General features: G+C 55.1%; 8 protein-coding genes across 8 annotated transcripts; 4 read left to right on the forward strand and 4 right to left on the reverse strand.

Annotated features, from left to right (window-relative positions):
• Positions 1-140: 140 nt before the first annotated feature.
• Positions 141-2,560, reverse strand: UMAG_10909 (uncharacterized protein; the record flags this gene model as incomplete). The annotated part of the gene is made up of 2 exons (XM_011392665.1): positions 141-2,230; positions 2,350-2,560. 2 exons carry the CDS (start codon positions 2,558-2,560, stop codon positions 141-143), a joined length of 2,301 nt encoding a protein of 766 aa, XP_011390967.1.
• A 2,169-nt stretch (positions 2,561-4,729) lies between these two features.
• Positions 4,730-7,210, forward strand: UMAG_12272 (Ste20-like protein kinase with effect on mating; the record flags this gene model as incomplete). The annotated part of the gene is made up of 1 exon (XM_011392718.1): positions 4,730-7,210. The coding sequence occupies one exon, from the start codon at positions 4,730-4,732 to the stop codon at positions 7,208-7,210; it is 2,481 nt and encodes an 826-aa protein (XP_011391020.1).
• A 1,012-nt stretch (positions 7,211-8,222) lies between these two features.
• On the forward strand, positions 8,223-10,376 carry UMAG_04584 (putative tryptophan synthase; the record flags this gene model as incomplete). The annotated part of the gene is made up of 1 exon (XM_011392589.1): positions 8,223-10,376. One exon carries the CDS (start codon positions 8,223-8,225, stop codon positions 10,374-10,376), a length of 2,154 nt encoding a protein of 717 aa, XP_011390891.1.
• A 637-nt stretch (positions 10,377-11,013) lies between these two features.
• On the forward strand, positions 11,014-12,245 carry UMAG_10910 (uncharacterized protein; the record flags this gene model as incomplete). Its single annotated transcript, XM_011392666.1, has 2 exons — positions 11,014-11,253; positions 11,340-12,245. The coding sequence occupies 2 exons, from the start codon at positions 11,014-11,016 to the stop codon at positions 12,243-12,245; spliced, it is 1,146 nt and encodes a 381-aa protein (XP_011390968.1).
• A 157-nt stretch (positions 12,246-12,402) lies between these two features.
• On the reverse strand, positions 12,403-16,923 carry UMAG_10911 (E3 ubiquitin-protein ligase SSM4; the record flags this gene model as incomplete). The annotated part of the gene is made up of 1 exon (XM_011392667.1): positions 12,403-16,923. The coding sequence occupies one exon, from the start codon at positions 16,921-16,923 to the stop codon at positions 12,403-12,405; it is 4,521 nt and encodes a 1,506-aa protein (XP_011390969.1).
• Positions 16,924-17,802: 879 nt separating this feature from the next.
• On the forward strand, positions 17,803-19,740 carry UMAG_04587 (putative DEAD-box ATP-dependent RNA helicase 35; the record flags this gene model as incomplete). The annotated part of the gene is made up of 1 exon (XM_011392590.1): positions 17,803-19,740. The coding sequence occupies one exon, from the start codon at positions 17,803-17,805 to the stop codon at positions 19,738-19,740; it is 1,938 nt and encodes a 645-aa protein (XP_011390892.1).
• Positions 19,741-20,086: 346 nt separating this feature from the next.
• On the reverse strand, positions 20,087-20,566 carry UMAG_04588 (putative ubiquitin-ribosomal 40S subunit protein S31 fusion protein; the record flags this gene model as incomplete). Its single annotated transcript, XM_011392591.1, has 1 exon — positions 20,087-20,566. The coding sequence occupies one exon, from the start codon at positions 20,564-20,566 to the stop codon at positions 20,087-20,089; it is 480 nt and encodes a 159-aa protein (XP_011390893.1).
• Positions 20,567-21,201: 635 nt separating this feature from the next.
• UMAG_10912 (uncharacterized protein) lies at positions 21,202-22,122 on the reverse strand (the record flags this gene model as incomplete). Its single annotated transcript, XM_011392668.1, has 1 exon — positions 21,202-22,122. A coding segment is annotated over one exon (921 nt), but the record flags the coding sequence as incomplete, so codon positions are not given.

Genomic DNA, 22,122 nt, shown 5'->3' on the forward strand with positions numbered 1-22,122 from the left:
GGTTGCTTGCATGTGGCGGCCACCGCTTGACGCACGCTGCGCCGCGCGGTGTGGTTGAGCGTCACAGAAGTTGAAAAGTACCAATGGTGTTGAACCGAATCTGAATCTGGCGCGAATCTCTTACGAGAGCCACGAGACGTTTACTCGTCACCGTCGTCGACAAATATCTCTCGATACTTTTCCAGGATGGTCTCGACAGCTCTGCACTGGAAGCTCATATCGTGGATCTGCAGGCCACCGCCATTGGGCGCACTTGCATGCTCGCCGTTTGTCGCCGCAGACAGCAAGGTAGGACCAAATACAATCGCCAAGTTGCTCGCCGACATCTGGTTGAGATGCTCGACAGATTTGACCCTGTCCAAATGCGCCATTAGATACTTTAACGTGGCGTAATTTGCATCGGGCAACTCATTCACCCTTTCATGCAAGCGTATATGCCTCAACCGATCATTGTCGATCTTGGCCGCCTCGATAAAGGCGGGATAGAGTTCGTGTGTCAACAAGGGCTCCGGCAATTCGCGGAACCAAAGTTTCAAACAGCCAGCTACAATGTTGATATCCTGGATCGCTTCGTCGTTGACCAAATCCACCGCTGACCAATCCGCATCAAACTTGGCTTTGAGCTTCTGCACCTTGGACGTGGTTCCTGAGAGTCGGTAGATGCCCATATTTTCCATGCCGAATTCTTCGATGGCGAGTGAACACTTTTCCAGAATCGGCGGGATCTCGACGTTGTCGCGTGCCATCTGCTCGGCTAGATCGACGCCAAAGATGGCACGTTCCGAGACAGGCGCGCGCGTCGCGGGCGTGGTTGCGTTCGCCTTGGTCGTCCCGGGTGTATTGAGGAATCCCTCCTCGTACGGTCCTTCTCGACGTGGACCCTTGTAATCGCGTCCGTGCGCCACCTGGTAGTTGCTCATGTACAGCTTAAAGTCGGCGCGGTTATCGATGGCCTCGACCGCACCGTTGAGCCCACTTGCCGATACAGCGTCGGTGCCGACAGGCGAGATGGCCATGCCGTCGTTGAGCACGGTGCTTTCAAAGAGGAACGCGTAACGCGCCAAGTGATACTGCGTGCCGTTGTCGATCTCGTCGGCATTCTCTTTGAGCGTGCGAAGGATGCGTGGTAGCTGGAGATGAAAGTATTCTTGGCGTATGCCTTGAGTGCTAAGCACTTCTCTTCGGAAAGCGTCGCTGGCACTGCTGGTTCGCGCGCGCACCTCTTCCTCCTGTTTGAGGATTTGCTGCGGGTTCTTGTTCTTGAACAGCAAGCCGCTCTTGCCGATCGCCTTGCCCAGCGTACGCTTACCGCTGCTACCAACGCTGGCAGCGCCGGATTGCATCTCGCCGGATTTTGTCGACTCACCGGATTTGAGCAAGAGCAAGCGTTCTAGATCTTCGGCAGCTGTATCGAATCGACCGCGTGCCTTTTCGACACCCACTTCGGCATCTTGCAAGTTCTTCTCGAGCCGCAAGCCCGTTTCCCTGGCGTGTTTGCGACTCTTGTCAACCTCCTTGGACAGATTGGAGAGCTCTTCGCTCATCTCGTTCAACTTGGTGGCAAAACGGAGCCGGTTGTCGGCGAGCGTCTCGTGCGTCTTGACGATGGAATGCCACGACTTGACAAATGTGCCCGCCTTGGCATCGCTGAGCGAATAAGTTTCAAACGTGGTACGTGCGAGCTTGGCCATGCCTCGAGCATACTCCTCCTCGAGTACAGCGCGCTTTTTGAGAAAGGTGGCGGCTTCGCGCGCCGAGACCATGCTTTGCTTGATGCGGTCAAAGAGGAGCGGCATGGCGCAGTCAATGTCGCAGAGCGAGCGCAGGACGCTTTCGTCAAAGCTGGTGGGGACAGATTCGTGCACTACGGGAGCGTTGAGGTTGGAAGAGATGCTGGCGGAGGGCGCGTGGGTGAAGGTGGCTGTCGAGTTGGCCGACGGTAGACTGGCCTCTCCAAAGCTGGTCGAGGGTGCCAGACCGGCGGCTGTGGAAACACTCTGAATGCTGTAGCGAGCACTGGAGCCCAAGTCGGTGGACGAGGCAGGAATGGCACCCATGTAGCCTCTGGCATCCTGGTACACGGCTTGATCAGCGAGAGTAGGAGTGACAAGCGCGGAAGGAGGGTGCTGGAGCGGCTGGTTGGTGGTGGTGGTGGTGCGGTCGATATTGTCAAAGTCGGACATGTTGATGGCGTCGGAATAGAGTTGATTGACGGAAGGATTCTCGTAGCCTGTAGAGAATATGCAAGATGAAGAAAGTGCAAAGGGGCGTCAGCTTGGGTGGGGCCGGAAAAGCATGGGAGCATGGGTCAGCGAACATGGGGCGAGCTGTAGGAAGAACGAGACGCACCGGATGCAGAGACGTCCGAGAGATCGTCGTTGTGGTGGAATTGGGCTTCATTCGAGAGGTCGGATTGGTTGCCAGGCGAAGTGCCAAAGTGGGTGGAAGCGACAGCATGCGCATGCGGATTGAGGCGTTGCGGATCGATGCTGAGATGATCAGCAGAGCCACCTAGCCAGGCGCCTTCATGCGCGTTGGGGGATTGGTAATCCGAGTTCATGTGTGCAGATTGGCGTGGCGCGGTTGGGATGGAGGGGAAGAAGCAACCGGATGAGGTGCCGGGGTCTAAGTCGGACGTTGCGATGGGACAGAGTGTAGTCTGTAGCGGTGTGCCACCAAAGAGTTGAAGCGTAGTCACCGTGATGGAGGTTGATGACTAATTGGGTGGGAGGCAGGAGGCCACAGCACCACGGGTGCCATGGGGTTGGGATTTGGGATGCAGTGATGGACGCTGTGCAGTTGACTGGCGTTGAGCGCTGACAGAGGAATGGCCGGTGGGATGTGCAGGTTGTATGACGAGTTGCAGATCAGGATGATTGGGTATGGTGAGCGACGTGGCGCGTGCGGGTCTATCTTTGGGCGTTGTGCGTTCCGACGTTGGAAAAGAGAGTGCAGGCGAGGGGCGTAGGGTGAAGAGCAGGTCGAAGGCGTGGTCAATCGTGAATGGTGAATGGTGAATGGCGAAACGACGAGCATGGCGAGCTAGCATGCGAAATCGGGAATCGGGAATCGTGAATCACGAACAGGTGCTGGTCCAACGCACGACGGAACAACAGACACGAGGCTACGGTGCGATGTGCGATGCGCGAGCGGAGGAGAAATCGTGAATCACGAATCACGAATGTTACGTCTGTACGAGGGCGACAACGGCATGTTAGAGTTTCTATCTGTTACACCAATCGTGAATCATGAATTACGCCAGTTCGTGGGTCGTGGTTCGTGGTTCGTGGTTCGTGGTTCGTGGCTCGTGGTTCGTGGCTCACGGTCCACGATCCGTGATTGTAATTGGGCAAGCCTCGCATATTCAAATATACCGTTCGTGATTACAATCCTCCAACCACTCGTGACTCAAGACTATCGACTAACTTAGCAGTCATGTCCTGTAGCTTACTCTACCGTGTGCATAGTCTCGCGAGATTTACGCGCGATTCGTGATAGCGACAGTCGGGAGTCACGAGTGTTGGATATACTGGCAAAAGCAGCACAACCGTCGTTCAAGCTTGCAGAGCAACCCGAACAACGGCTGCTGGCTCAAGCGGTCCACGACAATTGTGAATCATGAATCGAGAATCACAAATGGTGAATCGTATTAACATAACTCAACGAATAACTTGTATCGAGTGCGGTGATCTACGCGCGCAGACTGATGTTGGTTGCTTAGTCACAGTCACGAGTGAAGACGGAGAGAAAAGGGGCAGCCAAGAGTCAGTCACAGTCATGAGTGTACCACGTATGTATTTATATCTAAACATTCGTTACTCGTGATTTTGTGACTCGTGACTGTGACTTGCTTGGCCTCCTGTTTCGAATTCTATTCATGATTGATTTTGTTAACAAGGCGGAAATCGCGAATCGTGAATCTCAAATATTCACGATTTTTGGATTTTATGCGCACTGTCTGCGTGCTCTGTGGTTTGTGCTCGGTGGTTTGTGCTTTGGTGTGTGGTGATCCGTGACTGTGTTGTCGGGCGTTGGTGTGCTTTGGGCTGTGTGTGTTTGTGCTTTAGACTCGGCTCGTGGCTCTTCGCTCTTGGCTGGTTTTGATAATTTGTGACTACATGTCTCGCGCCGTTCCACGTTATGCTCCTTTTCCAACACCATCATCGTCTGCATCGTCTGCATCGTCTGCTTGCTGCTTCTGCTCGTTGGTCTCCTTTTGGCCTCACTCTCGGTGCTCGCTTTCGCACGGCGCTTTCGCTCTGGCTCACCACGCTGGCATCATAATTGCTAGTCAATTTCACCACCAGTCCAAGCCACTTTTAGGCGTATCTACCAACACCTCATGACGCTCTGACCGCACCTCCTACATCCACATTCCAGGTGCATTGCTCCTTCATTCATCACCAGCCAGCTTTGCTCCCTGACCCGATCTCCCAACTCTCACCAACCTTTGCCTCGTCATACCCTTCTTCTGCGTCCGACTTGTACTGCCAACCTCTAATTGCTATTCAGCCTTTGTCCCACTTTGAGGAGCGATCCAACAACCCTAGTCAACATTCACCTCTACTCTTTAACCCATCTTCGCTCCTTGGCTTGATCCTTCTTTCTTGCCTCTCACCAACCCCTCCGACACAAGACCTCACCATCGCTTCGAATCCTTCTCCTCCTCCTCCTCCTCCTCCTCCTCCTCCCCCACCACCATCTCCGCGCGCAGCGCCCTTTGTCCAACATGCATCCATCACCTAAGCGATCGGTGATCAAGCATCCTCACCAATTTCATGGTGCTCAAGTCTTGCCACGCAGTGCAGATGCGCTCGCCGAAGCTTCAGCAGCCCGCAACGCGCCCTCTTCGTCCTACAATCACGCCGACCCCTCGGCCACGACGCCCAACTACCTACAAGCCGTTCAGGGTATCGGTTCCACAGATGGCGCATTTACAGGCCTCGCCAGCAGCTTTGACTTTTCCGATATGAGTCTCGTTCCACAACGAAGTGCGCCTCCTCCACCAAGCTCCTCCGCCAACCGCGCCGCTTCGTCATTGGCCTTTCAGCCTGCCTCGACCTCCAATTCGGCCTCGCCCACCTCGTCTTCCACATCCACCTTTGCAAACGGTTCGTCCAGCTCCACTACTGCCTACCGCCCCCAGCCCACCATCAATACCTCGGTCAGTGCACTTCAAGGCCCTAGATCTGGTCTCCCAGCACAGACTGGCCTTGCGTTTAGCGTCTCGAGCCTCTCCAACAACCCGCCCGCTGCATCGCCCATCACCGCTCCCAGCTCCGCTCTACCATGGTCTTCTCAAAATCCTGCAGCGTCCGGCTCCACCGCCACTTTCCCACCACGGCCTGTGCGCTCCAACACCGCTGGTCCCGATACGCTCCATACCATCTCGTCCGTCAGCGCCTCCCAAACTGTGGCGCCGGTCATGGTGCAACGCTCTCACTCGAGCATCGCTGCTCATCAAGCCTCCCCCAGCTTGAATCAGTCTTCGCCCACGCTCGATGCCGATGGCCCCGCCTCTCTCACCACTCAAAGCCACTTTGTGCACCCCAGCCGAGATCGCGAGAGGAGCCGCGATGGCACCACCACTCCCGGCAGCAGAAACACCTTCAAGAGTGTCTTTGGCGGTTTTGTCAACTCGATGAGCGACGTCTTCTCGGCTCAGAAAAAAATCGAAATCTCGACGCCCTACGATCCGGTCCACTTGACCCACGTCGGCTTCAACTCGGACACAGGCGAATTCACCGGTCTCCCCAAAGAGTGGCAGCAGCTCTTGCAAGAGTCGGGCATCTCACGTCAGGACCAGGAGGCCAATCCGCAAGCGGTCATCGACATTGTCGCCTTCTACCAGGATGCCACCCAAAGCCAAGGAGGCTCGGACGTATGGAAAAAGATGGGCGCTGCCAAAGGCAACAAGGCTCCAGCCACCCCACGCACCGACACCAGCAGCGAAGATGGCATCTATCGAGTTGCTCCTCAGCCCGTCCTTTACGAGAAGCCCCGAACTGCACCCGCTCCACCTGGCATCACGCATCCAAACAGACCATCCGAGTTTGGCAGTCCTGACCTTCGACAGCCGCCCAGCAACGCTAGCACCTCCTCGGCAGACACGGCGCTCAGACCATCGCGATCCACTCCAGCGCCAGGCGCTGCCCCTCCACCCAACGCCAAGACAACTTCGTCTTCGAATCCTCCACCTTGCAAGCCAAGCCCAGCATCGCGCGCTCCAGATGCCCCGGCGGCTGTCTCGGCAGCGAGTAAGAACGCAAAGGGTCCCGGCAGCGTACCGCGCAGACGAGAGACCAAGAAGAGCACCATCAAGGATTCCGAAGTGATTGCCAAGTTGCAAGCCATCTGCACCGACGCCGACCCGACCAAGCTGTACCGAAGCTTGCAAAAGATCGGTCAAGGCGCCAGCGGCGGTGTCTTTACCGCCTACCAGGTGGGCACCAACGTGTCGGTGGCCATCAAACAGATGAACCTCGAGCAGCAACCCAAGAAGGACCTCATCATCAACGAGATCCTCGTCATGAAGGAATCGCGGCATCGCAACATTGTCAACTTTATCGACTCGTTTCTCTTCAAGGGCGACTTGTGGGTGGTCATGGAGTACATGGAAGGAGGCAGTCTCACCGATGTGGTGACGTGCAACATTATGACCGAAGGCCAGATTGCCGCCGTCAGTCGCGAGGTGCTTGAAGGCTTGCGTCACCTCCATCAACACGGCGTTATCCATCGCGACATCAAGTCGGACAACGTACTTCTCAGCCTGCAGGGAGACATTAAACTCACCGACTTTGGCTTTTGTGCGCAGATCGGCGAGTCGCAGGCCAAGCGTACCACGATGGTGGGCACGCCATACTGGATGGCGCCCGAGGTGGTGACGCGCAAAGAGTATGGACCCAAGGTAGACATTTGGAGTCTGGGCATCATGTGCATCGAAATGGTCGAAGGCGAACCGCCATACCTCAACGAGAACCCGCTGCGTGCACTTTACCTGATCGCCACCAATGGTACACCAAAGATCAACAACCCGGAGAACCTATCCAACACTTTCAAGGACTTTCTCACCACCAGTCTGGACGTGGATGCCGAGCGTCGTCCCGATGCGCTGGGTATGTTGGCGCATCCCTTCCTCAAACGATCCGAGAGCTTAAGGACGTTGACGCCTCTCATCAAGGCGGCGCGTGAACAGACGCGCAAGTCGTAGGTATCGATGTCGACCATCTCATTCCATTTTCTCAACTCGCACCACGAACAATCACATCCACACTCACTTGCATCCATCGCGCGAAAGGCACGGTCGTGTGTATTTACCAGGCAACGTATGAACATGATTCTGCTTGCAAGAGGACACCACGCGCATATGAAGCGTGCTCACACGGCTTGATGCAACCAGGCCTCGGCTGTGGTAGCAACACCAGATATCGTCTGCATGACTTGAGCGTGTTGTGCAGGAGCTGCTCTATGATCGTAGGAAGCAGACAGCGTAGCGGAGGCTCGAGAACAATGATGGTGTCGCTGTCGATGCCTTTTGCAATTGCTGGTGGGGGGGAGCCAATTTCGTGCAAGCGAGTCATCTGCTTATCAAATCTTTCCTGTGCTGTGACTCGTGACTCGTGACTCGTGACTGTTGTGTCTGCTCTGGTGGCAAATGAGAATTATGAATCGGCAGTAAGTTAAGGATAAATTTCAGAAGGAAATTACAAAGGAAATTTAGAAGAAATGCGACGAAATTAGGAAATCACGAATGACTCGCTTCGCCACCATTTGTGATTGAGAAATTGCAAACGAGTTCACATCGCCGTGTGCTGCCTCAAAGTGTTCTCTCGTCAGGTTGGGGCAGCTTGGGCAAAATTACGAGGAGGTGTGGCCGGCCTATTTACGATTTACGTTTGATTCCGTGTTCGTGTCTTGATTGATCTGTCGACGTTGGCATTCACGATTACCACCATTACACCATCCGCATCACTCAGTCACTCTCACTTTCACCCTTGTTCCGCTTTGGTGACTCGACCACCCTCCTCGCCATACTGTCCTCCGCACTTGTTCCGCGGCGTATCTCTGTCCTTGCACGGCGACTTTCTCGAGCTGCAAGTAGGCTACCATTGTTAAATACGGCACAGCTTGCTTTTCTGTCGGTCTCACCATCACTCCACAAGCGCACCACCTCCTCGCTCACCTCACACGCTGGCATTCCCGGAACTAGACCATTCATTACTATGACCGATCAAATCAAAGCCGTCTTTGCCGCCAAGGCTGTCAAGAACGAGGCCGTCTTTGTCAGCTTTGTCACTGCTGGTTTCCCCACCAAGGACGACACGGTCGAGGTGCTACTCGCTCTCGAGCAGGGGGGAGCCGATGTAATCGAGCTCGGCGTTCCCTTCTCGGACCCTCAGGCAGATGGCCCCGCCATCCAGGAGAGCAACCAAGTTGCGCTTGAACAAGGCGTCGGTTACACCCAATGTCTCGATTACATCCGACAGGCACGCTCAAAAGGCCTCAAGGCTCCCGTATTGCTCATGGGCTACTATAACCCAACACTCGCTTACGGTGAGGACAAGGCGGTGCAGGACGCAAAGGCTGCCGGTGCCAACGGTTTCATCATGGTCGACTTGCCACCTGAGGAGGCTGCCGACTTCCGTGCCTCTTGTACAAAGCATGGCCTCTCGTATGTGCCCCTCATTGCGCCTTCCACATCTACAAAGCGTATCGAACATCTCGCTTCTCTCGCCGATTCGTTCATCTATGTTGTCTCCAAGATGGGTACGACCGGTGCCACCGCTGCCGTGTCGAGCTCTCTTCCCGATTTGATCTCCAAAATTCGCAGCATCACCTCTATCCCACTCGCCGTCGGTTTCGGTGTTTCTACACGTCAACACTTTATCGAGGTGGGCGAGCACGCCGACGGTGTTGTGATCGGAAGCAAGTTGATCGCCAAGCTCAGGGAGGCTCCCGCCAACACGGCGGCGCGCGTTGAGGCTGCGCGCAGCTACTGTGCCGAGATCACCGGCAAGAACGAGGGAGGCATCCAGCGCAAGCAGCCGCTTAGTATCAAGCACGTCATCGAGCAGCCCGACTCGGTTCCTATTCCCAAGGTCGACGGCGTTGTACCTGCCGACAGACCCCCCGTTGCTGGCCTCGACACCATCGTCGATAGCGAGGGCAAGCTCCGACCTCCCCGTTTCGGCAAGTTTGGTGGACAGTACATTCCCGAAGCTCTCTTTGATGCTCACCAGGAACTCGAAAAGGCTTACCTCGATGCGCTCGACGACCCCGAGTTCTGGAAAGAGTTTGAGGGATACTACGAGTACATTGGCCGCCCCTCGGAGCTGTACCACGCCGAGCGCATGTCCAAGGAAGCAGGAGGCGCGCAGATCTGGTTCAAGCGCGAGGACCTCAACCACACGGGTTCGCACAAGATCAACAACGCCGTCGGTCAGATCCTGCTCGCTCGCAGATTGGGCAAGACGAGAATCATTGCCGAGACCGGGGCGGGTCAGCACGGCGTAGCCACTGCCACTGCTTGTGCCAAGTTTGGCATGGAGTGCGTCGTTTACATGGGATCCGAGGATGTGCGTCGTCAGTCGCTCAATGCGTTCCGCATGAAGATGCTCGGTGCCAAGGTGGTGGCGGTCGAGAGCGGAAGCAAGACGCTTAAGGACGCCATCAACGAGGCGAACCGCGATTGGGTGACCAATTTGCACAACACGCACTACATTGTTGGCTCGGCAATCGGCCCGCATCCGTTCCCTTCGATCGTGCGCGACTTTCAGTCGATCATCGGTAAAGAGGTCAAGCAGCAGTTGCAAGAGAAGAAGGGCAAGCTGCCCGATGCGATAGTTGCCTGCGTCGGTGGTGGTTCGAATGCGATCGGTATCTTTCACCCATTCGTACAGGACAAGAGCGTGCGCCTGATTGGTGTCGAAGCCGGTGGTGACGGTATTGACACTGACCGCCACTCGGCTACGCTCAGCAGGGGTACGCCTGGTGTACTTCACGGCGTGCGTACCTACTTGCTGCAGGACAAGTTTGGTCAAATCACCGAAACCCACTCGATCAGCGCCGGTCTTGACTACCCCGGTGTCGGACCGGAACACTCGTTCCTCAAGGACTCGGGTCGAGCCGAGTACATTGCCGCTACTGACGAAGAGGCGCTACGCGGCTTTAAGCTGTGCACCCAACTCGAAGGCATCATTCCGGCGCTCGAAACCTCGCACGCGCTCTGGTCGGCATTCCAGATCGCAAAGACCATGAAGCCTGACGAAGACATTGTTGTCTCTCTCAGTGGTCGAGGAGATAAGGACGTCGAGCAGATCGCCAATGCTATCGCTAACGCTGGCTGGGCCGAACGTCTGGGTTGGAACATTGCCTGAGTGCATTACACTACCATTCTCCGCACTTGGTCGTGCTTGGTTCACAGTTCACAATGGCAGATTGTTGCCCTATCTCCTGTTGTGTGTTTGTATGCGATATCTGCTCAACAGGCTTGGCTGTCTCCTGTTCTTGGTCGCGCGCTCTGTCGCTGTACTGTACTGTGTGATGGCGCGATGGCGCGATGGCGTTGGAGGCTGATTCACGATTTTCACCACGTCTTGATCTGCGTCGCTTGGTGTTGGTTGAGCTGAAAATCCTCGTGCCTCGGGCCTCTTTACGCGACTCGTCGGTCGACTTGGAAATCGTGAGTACTTTCCACTCACCACCGTGCGTCGCTTGGTTTTGACGATTTTCGACGCGCTGACAGGATAATCACGAATAATTCACGATTCACAATTCGTGAATTCGTGGTTGGGAGAACAACACGCAACACTCACGACTCGTGACTCGTGACTCGTGACTGAGTGAGCTGTGCACTCCTTGTCGACTGAGCCTTGTTGGACTGCCTCCACCACGGTGGATGACCAAGACACTCGAGCGTTGCGGGACGCTGGCTTGGAGATTCCAGCCAGCACCAAGCGATCAGCGTATTCGAGCATCTGCGAGCAGCGAGATTGGTCGCGCTAAGACACTACGATGAACGCTGTGATCTCGGCGAGCGACATCAAGACGCTGTACAGTGCGTTACACTGTCTGAGTCGATTCTCAGAGACGTTCTGGTTGCAATGCAGCTCGCGCAACGGCGAGGCGCACATGCGACTGTCAGCGATCAATCCGACAAATTCGGCATTCTGCATGTTCGCTTTCGATGCGGATTTCTTCCTCAACATCTCCACCGAGTCAAAGGAAAAGATCGAATGTCAAATTCAACTCAAGGTACGTCTCGACAAAGGATAGGCTGGATGGCATCGTTGGCAAAGCGTACAGTGTTGACTAATGCTTGGTCTTGTTGGCATCGATAGAACATACTCGCCATCTTGAAGACTCGAGGACGAAATGTCGAACGTGTTTCGCTCATCGTTAGCACCGCTCCAGCATGCCGATTTAGCATGATCCTACACTGTCAGCATTGCATCTTGAAAACGCACCATTTCAGTTACTCGCCCAAACGAGGACTTGTGCCGAGTGCCGATCCGAATCCGCGCAACTTTTTCTCGCTGAATGCTTCTACTGCCACGGAATGGCTCGAGCACTTTCTCTCGTCGTCGCGCTCAGGCGAGTTGTGCCTAGTGTGTACACCTGACACATGTACCGCTCGGTCCAAGCAAGAAGACCTACCGGACCTCAAAGGCGGTCTGCGCAAATCGATCGCTACGCAAGTCAACATCGGGATGGACGAGTTCAAAGAGTACTGCGTCTTGGAGCATGTCTCGATGACGTTTAGTTTGCGCGAATTCAAGGCGACCGTCTCGCTCGCTGAAGCATGGCGTGTGCCGTTCGAGGTCAACTTCAGTTCGGCCAACGAGCCCATCTTTGTTAGGATGCGACTCGAATCTGGCGTCGCTGCAGAATTCGTGATTGCTACAACTAACGCCGAGAAAGCCACTCAAGCCTGCGCTCCGGATCCTCGCAAGCTAGCCGCGTCCATGGCTCGTTCCACTCCGCGCTCTCCATCCCCACCCGCGCTACCTTACCACTCCACCCCGCTCATCCCAATCGACCATCCTGACCCACTCTTCTTTCCTTCCGCTTCCCAGCTCTCGCCTCATCCCACTCAACAGTCCTTGGTCCAACCAACTCCTGTAGCGCAAGGTGGCGACCCTACCGAGTTCCTCGACCCGCTCCGCTCTCGCTCGCATTCCCCCGTCCTCCCCACCCAGATCCATCCGCCTCCTGTCGCGCGAAAACGCTTCAAACCACTCTTCTAATCACACCCGTTACACATGCACGTCAGTTCTTCCCCCTCCGCGCTCGCTCACCATCGGTAGCCATGCAGAACCACACAACTACGTTATTTCGAACGCTGTCCATTTCCATGATCGGCATACACGACGCAATGCTCGATGATGCCCTGAAGCGTCGCATTCATCGGAACAGCACATCAGGCAGTGTACCTTGAGCCACATAGCCAGCGTGTGCATCTGCTGCATCTGCATCTGCATCTGCATCTGCAGCTGCTGCGTTGTCTGCGTTTTCTGCATCTTGTGCGTCTTGTGCGTCTTGAACGTCGGCTGTGGTCGCTCTTGGCGCATCCGCTTGCGCATCATGCACGGCTCTCGCGTTGCGATTCGCGACGATCTCTTCATAGTTGATCAACTCGGTGCTTTCCAAAAACACCTCGTCCTTCAACAGCTCGGTCCAGCCATCCATGCTATTGATAAGCGCCGCCCTGAGCGCGGTGACGAGCATCGCGCTCTGAAGTGCGCCGATCGTCTTCCTAAGCAAGAGCTGTTCCTGCTGCCTCGTCTCGACGTGCACCCAACCACTTGTCGCCAGGCCGTACGCTACGCCAACCGGTATTGCCAGCATCACCAATCCGCCCATGCCAACCGGCGCGACCACGCGTTTCCAAGCAAGCCTTACTTTCGGCCTTGGATATACGCCTCCCCTCACCACCTCATCCACGTCGTCCATAAACCTCGCATACCACCCTCGACCGGGTACGCCCAACATCCTTGTCGTGAACAGCAGCAGTCGAGCCTGCACAACGCCACAAGCCCAAATGTGCCCCAGATGCAAAACAGCCACCTGGGTCGATCGGTACCGCAGCGGCACCAGCACGTACTGATCCACCACTAGCCCAATCACCAACGGCACCACACCAGCCATCCCGGCAAGCAGCAACATCGACTTGAACATGCGTTTCATCTCGACCATCACGCGGATTGCAACGTACATCCGCGGCGTTGTTCGGATGTACCGAGCGCGCGTTGTCCGTCGCATCCACGTCTTCCTCACTCCTCTGTACAGTTTAGCTGACACCACCAGCACCGTGATGCCAATGCCGAACGAGTACAGGTCGTGCACCTCCCTTGCCGTGAGCACACCGCTCATTGCTCGTCCGATTAAGAGCGGGATCGAGAGTCCAAGCATGAACAGTGCGCAGTGGCTGAGCCACAGCAGAGTCACGATTGTCGTGATGCGAACGCGATAGTTGGACGGCAGGTAGATCAGCGTATACGTCGGTTTCGGGGTGTGTTTCTGCGCATCCGCCTGCTGCTTGAGATACGCTTCTGCCATGCGCTCGGTCGCAGGTGACCCGTCGGCGTTCATAGGGATGATCAACGGACCAGACGTGATTGCCTTGTCGTCCGCTGGAACGCTGCAGAACAAGCCGTCGTCAACGTAATCCTCGTCGCGCACGCGCCGATTCATCCACGCATTCCACGCATTGACAAGCGCATTCCCCCTCACCCGCCTTCTCTCCTCCTTGAACTCACCTCCGAGCATGTAAGAGCTCAGCCTGAGCATCCGCGACGCCCCTCTCCACCATCTCGTGAGCCACTTTTCCGCTAGCTTGTCCGGATTCACCCGCTGCGTCGCCCATGGCAGCGCGAAATGCACCAGCAGTAGATCCACCGGAACCTCGGTCCACGGATCAAACGGCCTCCACCTCAACGGTAACACCCCGGTCCAACCCATCACATACCTGAGAAAGTACGTGTTCACCCCGATGCTGGCCACCAGGATCGCAGCGTACATCACCGCCGACGCTGCGATCTTGCGCAACTGTGTCCAACTCTTCTTGTCCAGGATCTCGCGGATCGGATGGAAACTTGGGTCGTTGGGATCGCGAATCCAGCACAACACGCCGGGCCTCAATACCTTTCTCGTAGCGCTGACGTACTGCGCAAAGACAAACATGTAGATCGTGCCACCCATCCAGCGCGTAAACGCAAACGACAACGGAGCTGCCCAAGCCTTGTCCGGCCACGACGCGATCGACGCCTGCGCGAGGAACGGCATTGTGCAGATATCGAACAGCAGCCCGCATCCGAGTGGGAAGACGATCAGCTCGATGAAGATGAAGCTGATCGCTTTGATGATCAGCACGTGTTGGCCCATCAACATTTTCAGCGTCGACTGCTCGCCGACGGCGCGATGCAGCTCAGGTTTCGACAAGCGTTGATGGACGATGAGGATGAGCAGCCAGTAGGCATGTCCGAACGCAACGCACACGGCGCGGTCCGTGGTGGTTGTGACCAGGCGGTAAGAGTCGATTCGCGTAAAGACGTCGCAGATGGCATCCGTCATGCGTTCCACGGTGCCTGGGAAACCAGTGGCCAGCGCCACTTCGAATGCATTGCTGACGGCTTTCCACTGCAAAGAGGTCGTGACTCGGGCAGGCAAAACGCTGGCGAGCATGCTGGCAACCGCGCTCGATTTGGCACTAGTCGCAGAGCTGACCCCTTGTGCACCAACACCCGTGGTAGCTTTTGCCGCTGTCTGGCTGAACATATTAGACAGACTGCTTGGAATCCACCCACTGAGCGACGACTGCAGTCCCACAGTCCCGCCCGACCCTTTTCTCGCACCCGATGCACCAACTACGCCGATAAGCTTCGGCCAGCTTTTAGCACCCACCGCTATTAACCCATCAAACACCGGATCTGTCACATACCTTAACGCCTTGACCGGCAATGCCAATACCCTGATCAACCCAGGACCACTGCCGAACAATCGACCTACGACGTACGGCACCATGACGAACACCTGCATGACGAAGAACGAAAGGAAGATCATCAGAAAAAGGTTCTGGATGATGCCAAAGATCGGACCTCGCATGCCGATCGCTTCGAGGATACCATCCATCTCTTCTGCAAGACCGATCTCTGCCTCCGGATCGTCGGGTTCGGCGCCTGCGCCGGCGGCGTTGGCCATGATTTCGATTTCGTCGTCGGCAGCGACGGGGTGGGCGATGGGAGGGGGAAAGGCTGCGGCGGCGGCGGCTCGGAGCGCTGCTTCATCGGCTCCATCGAGTTGGAGAGGTGCAGCGAGCTCGTCATCGTCAGATTCATCTTGCCACGCATCGTCGTCGTCCTGTTCGTCGGGCACGTCGTCGAGCGGAGCTATGTTCGTGTCCACTTGTACGTCAGCCTCTGTGGATGGTCGAGGTGAGGATTGAGCTTCTTCTGTAGCTACGGGTGCATCGGCTGTATCTCGAGCTGCCAATTCGCTGGACGCACTTGGCTCGGTGGAGCTTGATGAGGACGCGCCGTGGTGTACTGTGTTTGAGGCATCAGACGGATATTGCTGCGCTTCAAGAGGAGCCTCTGCTGGGACATCGGCCTCTCTCAATCGTTCGTCTGGCGAGACCGCTTGCGCGCGCTCAAATGTGAAATGGGGTGTCTCGGACCAACCGAGAGCATCTCGTAGGTTCTGTGTCGAGGTGAATTCGAAGACATCCGCTGGTGAATCTAATTGCTGAGACTCGACGCGGACCTCAGAGCTGCCGGCTTGGGTAGCTGCTACGTTGTCGGCTTCTAGGCTTGCATTGTTGAGACCACTAGCTGTATCCGTAGCGACTATCAACGGGGATGCAAGATTCTCCTCTTGTTGAGCGGACGTCACTTGCTCAAGACGTCGAATGCGTGCAAGCCTCGCCTGTTCTCTCTGTGTCTCTGGATCCAGATCGAGTTCATCGCTTCTTTCCGCCTCGTGGACGTTTGCGCCCTCATACGGAGCGTCCTGGTAGTCCTCGGGTGTGGGAATTCTGGCGGGCAAATCGGCCAGCTGATCGCGCCTCTGCTCCAAGTCGGGCTCTCTTTCTGTGTGCGGTTGCGGTTCAGGAACATCGGGCAGCGGCTGTGCCGGTTCGAGCTGATCCAAGTTGGGCTGAGGATCAAAGTTCTGTGGCATGTTCTGGAGGATCCACTCTCGAAGCAAGAAGACGCCGACGAAAAACACGACAATGACGCAGCTGAGGATCTGGCCTTGAAAGACGTCGTGAGCAAGCTTTTGGACAAGTGAGTGAAGTGCAGCTTTGACGCTGGTGATCGAGGTGGGCGTTTGCGCCAAAGTTGCGGTGGGTAAGGGGGAGCCGAGGCGCGACCATGCGTCCAAGATGGAGAACTTGGGCAAGGAATCGAGGTCTTTGGACGAAGTTGAGGATGTGCGATTCAAGATCTGAGGTAACGATGAGTTTGCTGGTGGTGCAGCTTCGGTAGCATACGGAACTACGAGTCCGGTCATGCCGAGTCGAGTGGCAACATCGACGAACCAGTACAAGATCGCATAGTCGATGCACCAGAACCAGAAGCGCCAGACGTTGATATTGATGTACGGCAAGAGTGCTAGCCAGGTGAAACCGACAAGGATTGCTCGACCGGCGAGCCGCGCAATGTGGATGGAGCGTAGGACGAATCGGCGCATATACAGGTAGCGTGGAAGTTTGCCATCGGAGGGCATGTCCCTGCGATACTTTTTCTGGAAAATGAACGGCTGATTACATAGCTCGCAGTACTTTTTGCGAGAGTGTTGGAGCCACTCTACGAGGCAATCCTGATGACAGTAGCGGATAGATCCTGTACATTTGCAAGGGTGGTAGAGCGGGGCACCAGGTTCAGGCCCGCTGCGACAGATACGACACGATTCGTCGTCCTCCATGATTGGTGGTGGGCTATGATGCGTGAATCATGCGTATGTGTGTGTGTGTGTGTGTGTGTGTGTGTGTGAGAGAGAGAGAGAGAGAGAGAGAGAGAGAGAGAGAGAGAGAGAGAGAGCGTAGTTTCGGCCGGGTTGGAAGTGATGTCAGACTTTTCGTTTGCTCCAGTGATAATGTCGAGCTTGGCACTGTAGAATGCGAGGGTCGAATTGCAATCGAAGGAGCGAGTTGCAGGTTGGGGCGACTGGAGGGTAGAGTCGATGAATGCGACCTTGAAATCGAGGCTGTGGTTGGATAAGGTTATGATGCGCCGCTGATGAGGTGCAAAGATGGTTGTGCGTCGCCAAACGAATCTGTTTCAATGTGAGCGTCTGATTGTCTGGTGATGGATGGTGATGAGCAAGGACCAACGTCAGGATGGAACACCAATTGACAGTCACGAGTTGCGAGTGCACGCACCAGCCCAATCACAGAATCTGTGAAACGTGTGAGTCGTGAATCAACCGTGAACAAATCACGAAATCAAGAATCGTGAATCACGAATCAAACCAGGCGTGACGTACGACTCTGTTTGCCCAGGTGATTCGTGATTCGTGATTGGCGCTCGACACGGCTCCAGCTCAGCAATTCCAAAAGTAAGTTAATCAGTCACAATTCACGATTCGTGCTTGTGATTTCACGTTAGTTGGTTGTCAGTCACGAGTGTGAGTCGTGAGTGTAGCTTCGGAACCAGCCGAAGCCAACGAGGCTGAGCATCTGAATTCGGAACTCGGAAGCTGCACTGTACTCACAGTTGGAACGAGTCGTATCCTCTCACTCATTCATCATGATGGCTTGTCATTGCCTCGTGACTCGCCGTAATCGCTTCGTCGCCGCTCAACATGATACCCACAGCTTCTTCGAGTACTTTGGCTGCACCACAACTGGATACGGACGCAGACTTGCCCATGTCAGCCGTCCAGGCGCTTAAGCGCCGCCGCCTGTTGCAGCAAGCACACCAAGATCGCCCCCATTACAGCTACTCGGACGACGACGACGACGATAATGGCCCGTCTTCTTCCACGTTTGTTCCGCTCAAGCAACGCCGCATGCAACAACTGCAACAGATTCAGTCTCGTGCTCGAGGCCTGCCAAACAATATATCACACAACACCGATGAGCCCGAAGAGGATGATCAGGATCAGCAAGACATGACCGTACAACGACCACAGCGATCGCTCCTCGACGAAGCTAGACTGTTGCGCGAAAAGAAGCTCGAGGAAGAGGGCGAAAAGACGCAGGCCGAAATACAGGCCGAAGAGGAACGCAAGATTCTCGAAGCTCATGCTGCTCGTCGAAAGCTTGCCAGTGACATGGAGCTTGCCAAGGGCATTCAGTACACTGAACCTCTCACCACCTCCTGGACAGCCCCTTCTTTTGTCCGCAATCGATCTCTCGAGCAGAATGAGAAGCTACGTGAAAAGAATCATATCCTCACAGATGGTGTCGACGTTCCACCCGTCATCACCAACTTTCGCGACATGAAGGTTCCCGAGTGCGTCATTGACTATCTCAAAACACAAAAGAAGATCGTCAAGCCATCGCCTATCCAAATGCAAGGTCTTCCCACCGCCTTTTCCGGCCGCGACATGATCGGTATCGCCTTTACCGGTTCTGGCAAGACACTCGCCTTCTCGCTCCCCATCCTCATGCTCGCAGCCGAAGAAGAGCGGCGTCTGCCCTTCACACGCGGCGAAGGGCCCGTAGGAATGATTGTCTGCCCTTCACGAGAGCTCGCACGTCAAACGTACGAATCCATTAAAGGTCTCGCTGAAGCGCTCGTTCAAGGCGGCTATCCCCAAATCGGCGTTCTCCTCTGCATCGGAGGTATCAGCATGGCCGAGCAGCACCACACCATGTCCAAAGGCTTCCATATTGTCGTTGCGACTCCCGGTCGTCTGCAAGACATGCTCACCAAGAAAAAGTTCACGCTTGACTGCTGCAAGTACCTCTGCCTTGATGAAGCCGACCGAATGATCGACATGGGATTCGAAGAGGACGTCAGAAACATCATGGGCTTCTTCAAGCAACAACGACAAACCTTGCTCTTTTCCGCCACCATGCCCAAGAAGATTCAGGATTTTGCCGAACAGTCCTTGATCCGTCCTGTGATTATCAATGTCGGACGAGCAGGTGCTGCATCGCTCGACATCATTCAGGAAGTGGAATACGTCAAGCAGGAAGCAAAGATGGTCTACTTGCTCGAATGTTTGCAGAAAACAGCTCCGCCCGTCATCATCTTTAGCGACAACAAAAACGAAGTGGACGATATCCAAGAGTACCTTTTGCTCAAAGGCGTCGAAGCGGTAGCCATCCATGGTAGCAAGACGCAAGATGAACGAGAGTACGCGATTCGAGCCTTCAAGTCGGGTCAGAAGGACGTCATGGTTGCTTCCGGTGTAGCGTCCAAGGGGTTGGATTTCAGCGAGATCCAGCATGTGATCAACTACACCATGCCCAAGGAAATTGAAGATTACGTCCATCAAATCGGTCGTACCGGCCGAAGCGGAAAGACGGGTATAGCTACGACGTTTGTCAATGCAAACACCCAAGAGCAGACCTTGTTGGATTTAAAGTACCTCTTGATCGAGGCCAAACAAAGGATCCCGCCGTTCTTGGCTGCTATCCAAGATCCTCGAATTGTAGGCCCGGACGGCAAGCTCGCCAGTTGTCCCGTCTGCGGTGGTCTGGGCCACAGTATCAGAGATTGTCCCAAGTTGGAGGACAATCAGCGCCGACAGACTGCTCAGTTCTCCCGAGGCGACGACCGAGGCTATTAGAAGCACATCCACCCAATCGCTTGGTCGTCAGCTTCTCATCATGATTCTACCTTGTATTTGTACCACATTGAAACCATCGCATTCGCATTACTTAGATCGCAAATACTTTGCAAAGGGGGCTCTTGCTCAGCTTATACTCGGCTTACAATCAACGGCAATTTCAGTCAGTCGTCGCAAACACAGACAAAGAGAGATCTACCATGCAGAACGAGCGATTTGGGCACTTCGACAAAGTGACACATCGTACGGTACTCCGAGAAACAAGATGCGCTCTGACGTGTGCGATCAAAAATCAACGTTATTGGCCTAAAAACATGGCGCAAAGGTGGTGCTACCGTCGAGCACTTTAAGCGGTGGGGGGCTTGGTGCCCTCCTCGAACATGAAGGTGAGCTTGCACTTTCCGCAGTACTGACGGTTCCTGTGCCAGCTCATAAAGATACCGGCACCGCACTCAGGCGAGGGGCACTCACGACGGAGGCGCTTGATGTTGCCATCGCCGTCGACCTTGTAGTACTTGAGGATGGACATCTTGACCTTCTTGCGCTTGTGGGGGATACGCTTGGGGGTGCTGTACACCTTCTTCTTCCTCTTCTTGGCACCACCACGCAGACGAAGCACCAAGTGCAGGGTAGACTCCTTCTGGATGTTGTAGTCCGAAAGCGTACGTCCGTCCTCGAGCTGCTTACCAGCGAAGATCAGACGCTGCTGGTCGGGCGGAATGCCCTCCTTGTCCTGGATCTTGGCCTTGACATTGTCGATGGTGTCCGAAGACTCCACCTCGAGAGTGATGGTCTTACCCGTGAGGGTCTTGACAAAGATCTGCATCTTGAGTCACGGTTGTGCTAACCAGTATCAGTGGTGTCCTTGCTGTGAACCGTGAGGAAAAGAGGAAACCTTCATGGGATGCCCATCCGTCGTCTCTTCTAGCTTTTCCCCCTCTCGCTGCGCCATCGACAGCTTTCGAATCTTGCGAATCTTGGGCACGCAAAATTTCTTCTCTCCCTGCAATTTGAACACTGCTCATCTGCCGTATTTTTGAATCCTCGCTCAGCGACTGCGGAAATTGCTCAACGCCAGTCACGTGATAAACTAAAAGTGCTCCTCACCTTTTCGTACGATTGTGAGACATCAACGATACGACTCGCTATCATGGCTAGATACGGTCTAACAAGATTCAGATTTTGCCACGTGCCAGTCACGAGTGACGAGTCTGTGTGCCGTCTGCGTGTGCCTCCTGGCCGTTTTCTTATCACTTATGGAAGCTCCATTCGGCCTGCCTCACGATGCTGCCGACAAAGTCAGCGATGATGCCATCCTTTTGTATTGCATTGCTGAACAAGAAGACAGGGGTATAGGGACAGCATAGCCAAAAGCAAGGATCAAGCTGCATCAAAGACAAACAGTCGAGCACGTGTTTTGGGCCGTACGCACCACACCATGGTGACACAGAGGCGATTGTGTCAATTGAGATCCAGATCAAACGCATCTTCGTCCTCTTCGTCGTGTCTCTGCTGTTGTTGACGCAGGTGAGAGTAAGATGCAGCAAAATCGGTTAGTGGTAGCTCTTCCGAGTCGTCCATCGTCTCGTCTGCGGGCTGCTCCGCTGGCGCAGCGCCATCTAGCATCTGTTGGCTGTTTAAGATTCCTTGTCGCATCATGGCATCCGACGGGAACGGCATCTCCTGTGGCATGGACGGTATCGCTGGATCGTAATATGCTGCTGCTCTCTTTGCATATTGATTGTAGTCTGCTCCGAGCGATATCTGTTCTACTGGCTCGCCGTCAGCGCGCTGTTCTGATTTGACGCCTGCTACGTCGTCTTTTTGCGTCGCTGCTGCAGATGCTACCCGAGGCAGCTTGTATCCGGGTGGCGCTGAAGTGTATCTCGCCAGTCTCTGCGCATAACCTAGCAGCGTCGAATGTCCGATCGGTTGCTTCTCTGCCTTCTCTATTGATGCCACCTCTTCCTCTGACAGTCTTGCCATTTCGGCCAGTTCAGACTGAATCCGACTCAGTTCAAGGATCGCCTGCCTCGTCTCTCGATCTCGTCTCTTAGCTTGTTCTTGTAGTGCTTCGATGCGCCTCTGATTGATGGCGTGCTGATGCGCGATTTCGAGACGCGAATTAAACAGTTGATCCACCTCTTGCAATGCCGAGAGAAGACCGGTGATATCGTTGACGTTCCACATCTTACCTGCTGATGCGTCTACTATTGTCTTTGAAGAAAGCGATGGATTCTCTATGATCGAGAAGAGGTGCTTGGTGAGCTCCGAGTATGCGCCGAGCGTAGATAGCACGAGACATGATGTTGAAGGCTCATTGCAGGCTGCACCAGCCTGGACGGGAGGCGCTAGTATCAGTCTGCATGGCGAAGGCGAATG

Source organism: Mycosarcoma maydis, chromosome 13 (genome assembly GCF_000328475.2).
Source record: "Mycosarcoma maydis chromosome 13, whole genome shotgun sequence".
In the NCBI taxonomy this organism is placed as follows: Eukaryota; Fungi; Basidiomycota; class Ustilaginomycetes; order Ustilaginales; genus Mycosarcoma; species Mycosarcoma maydis.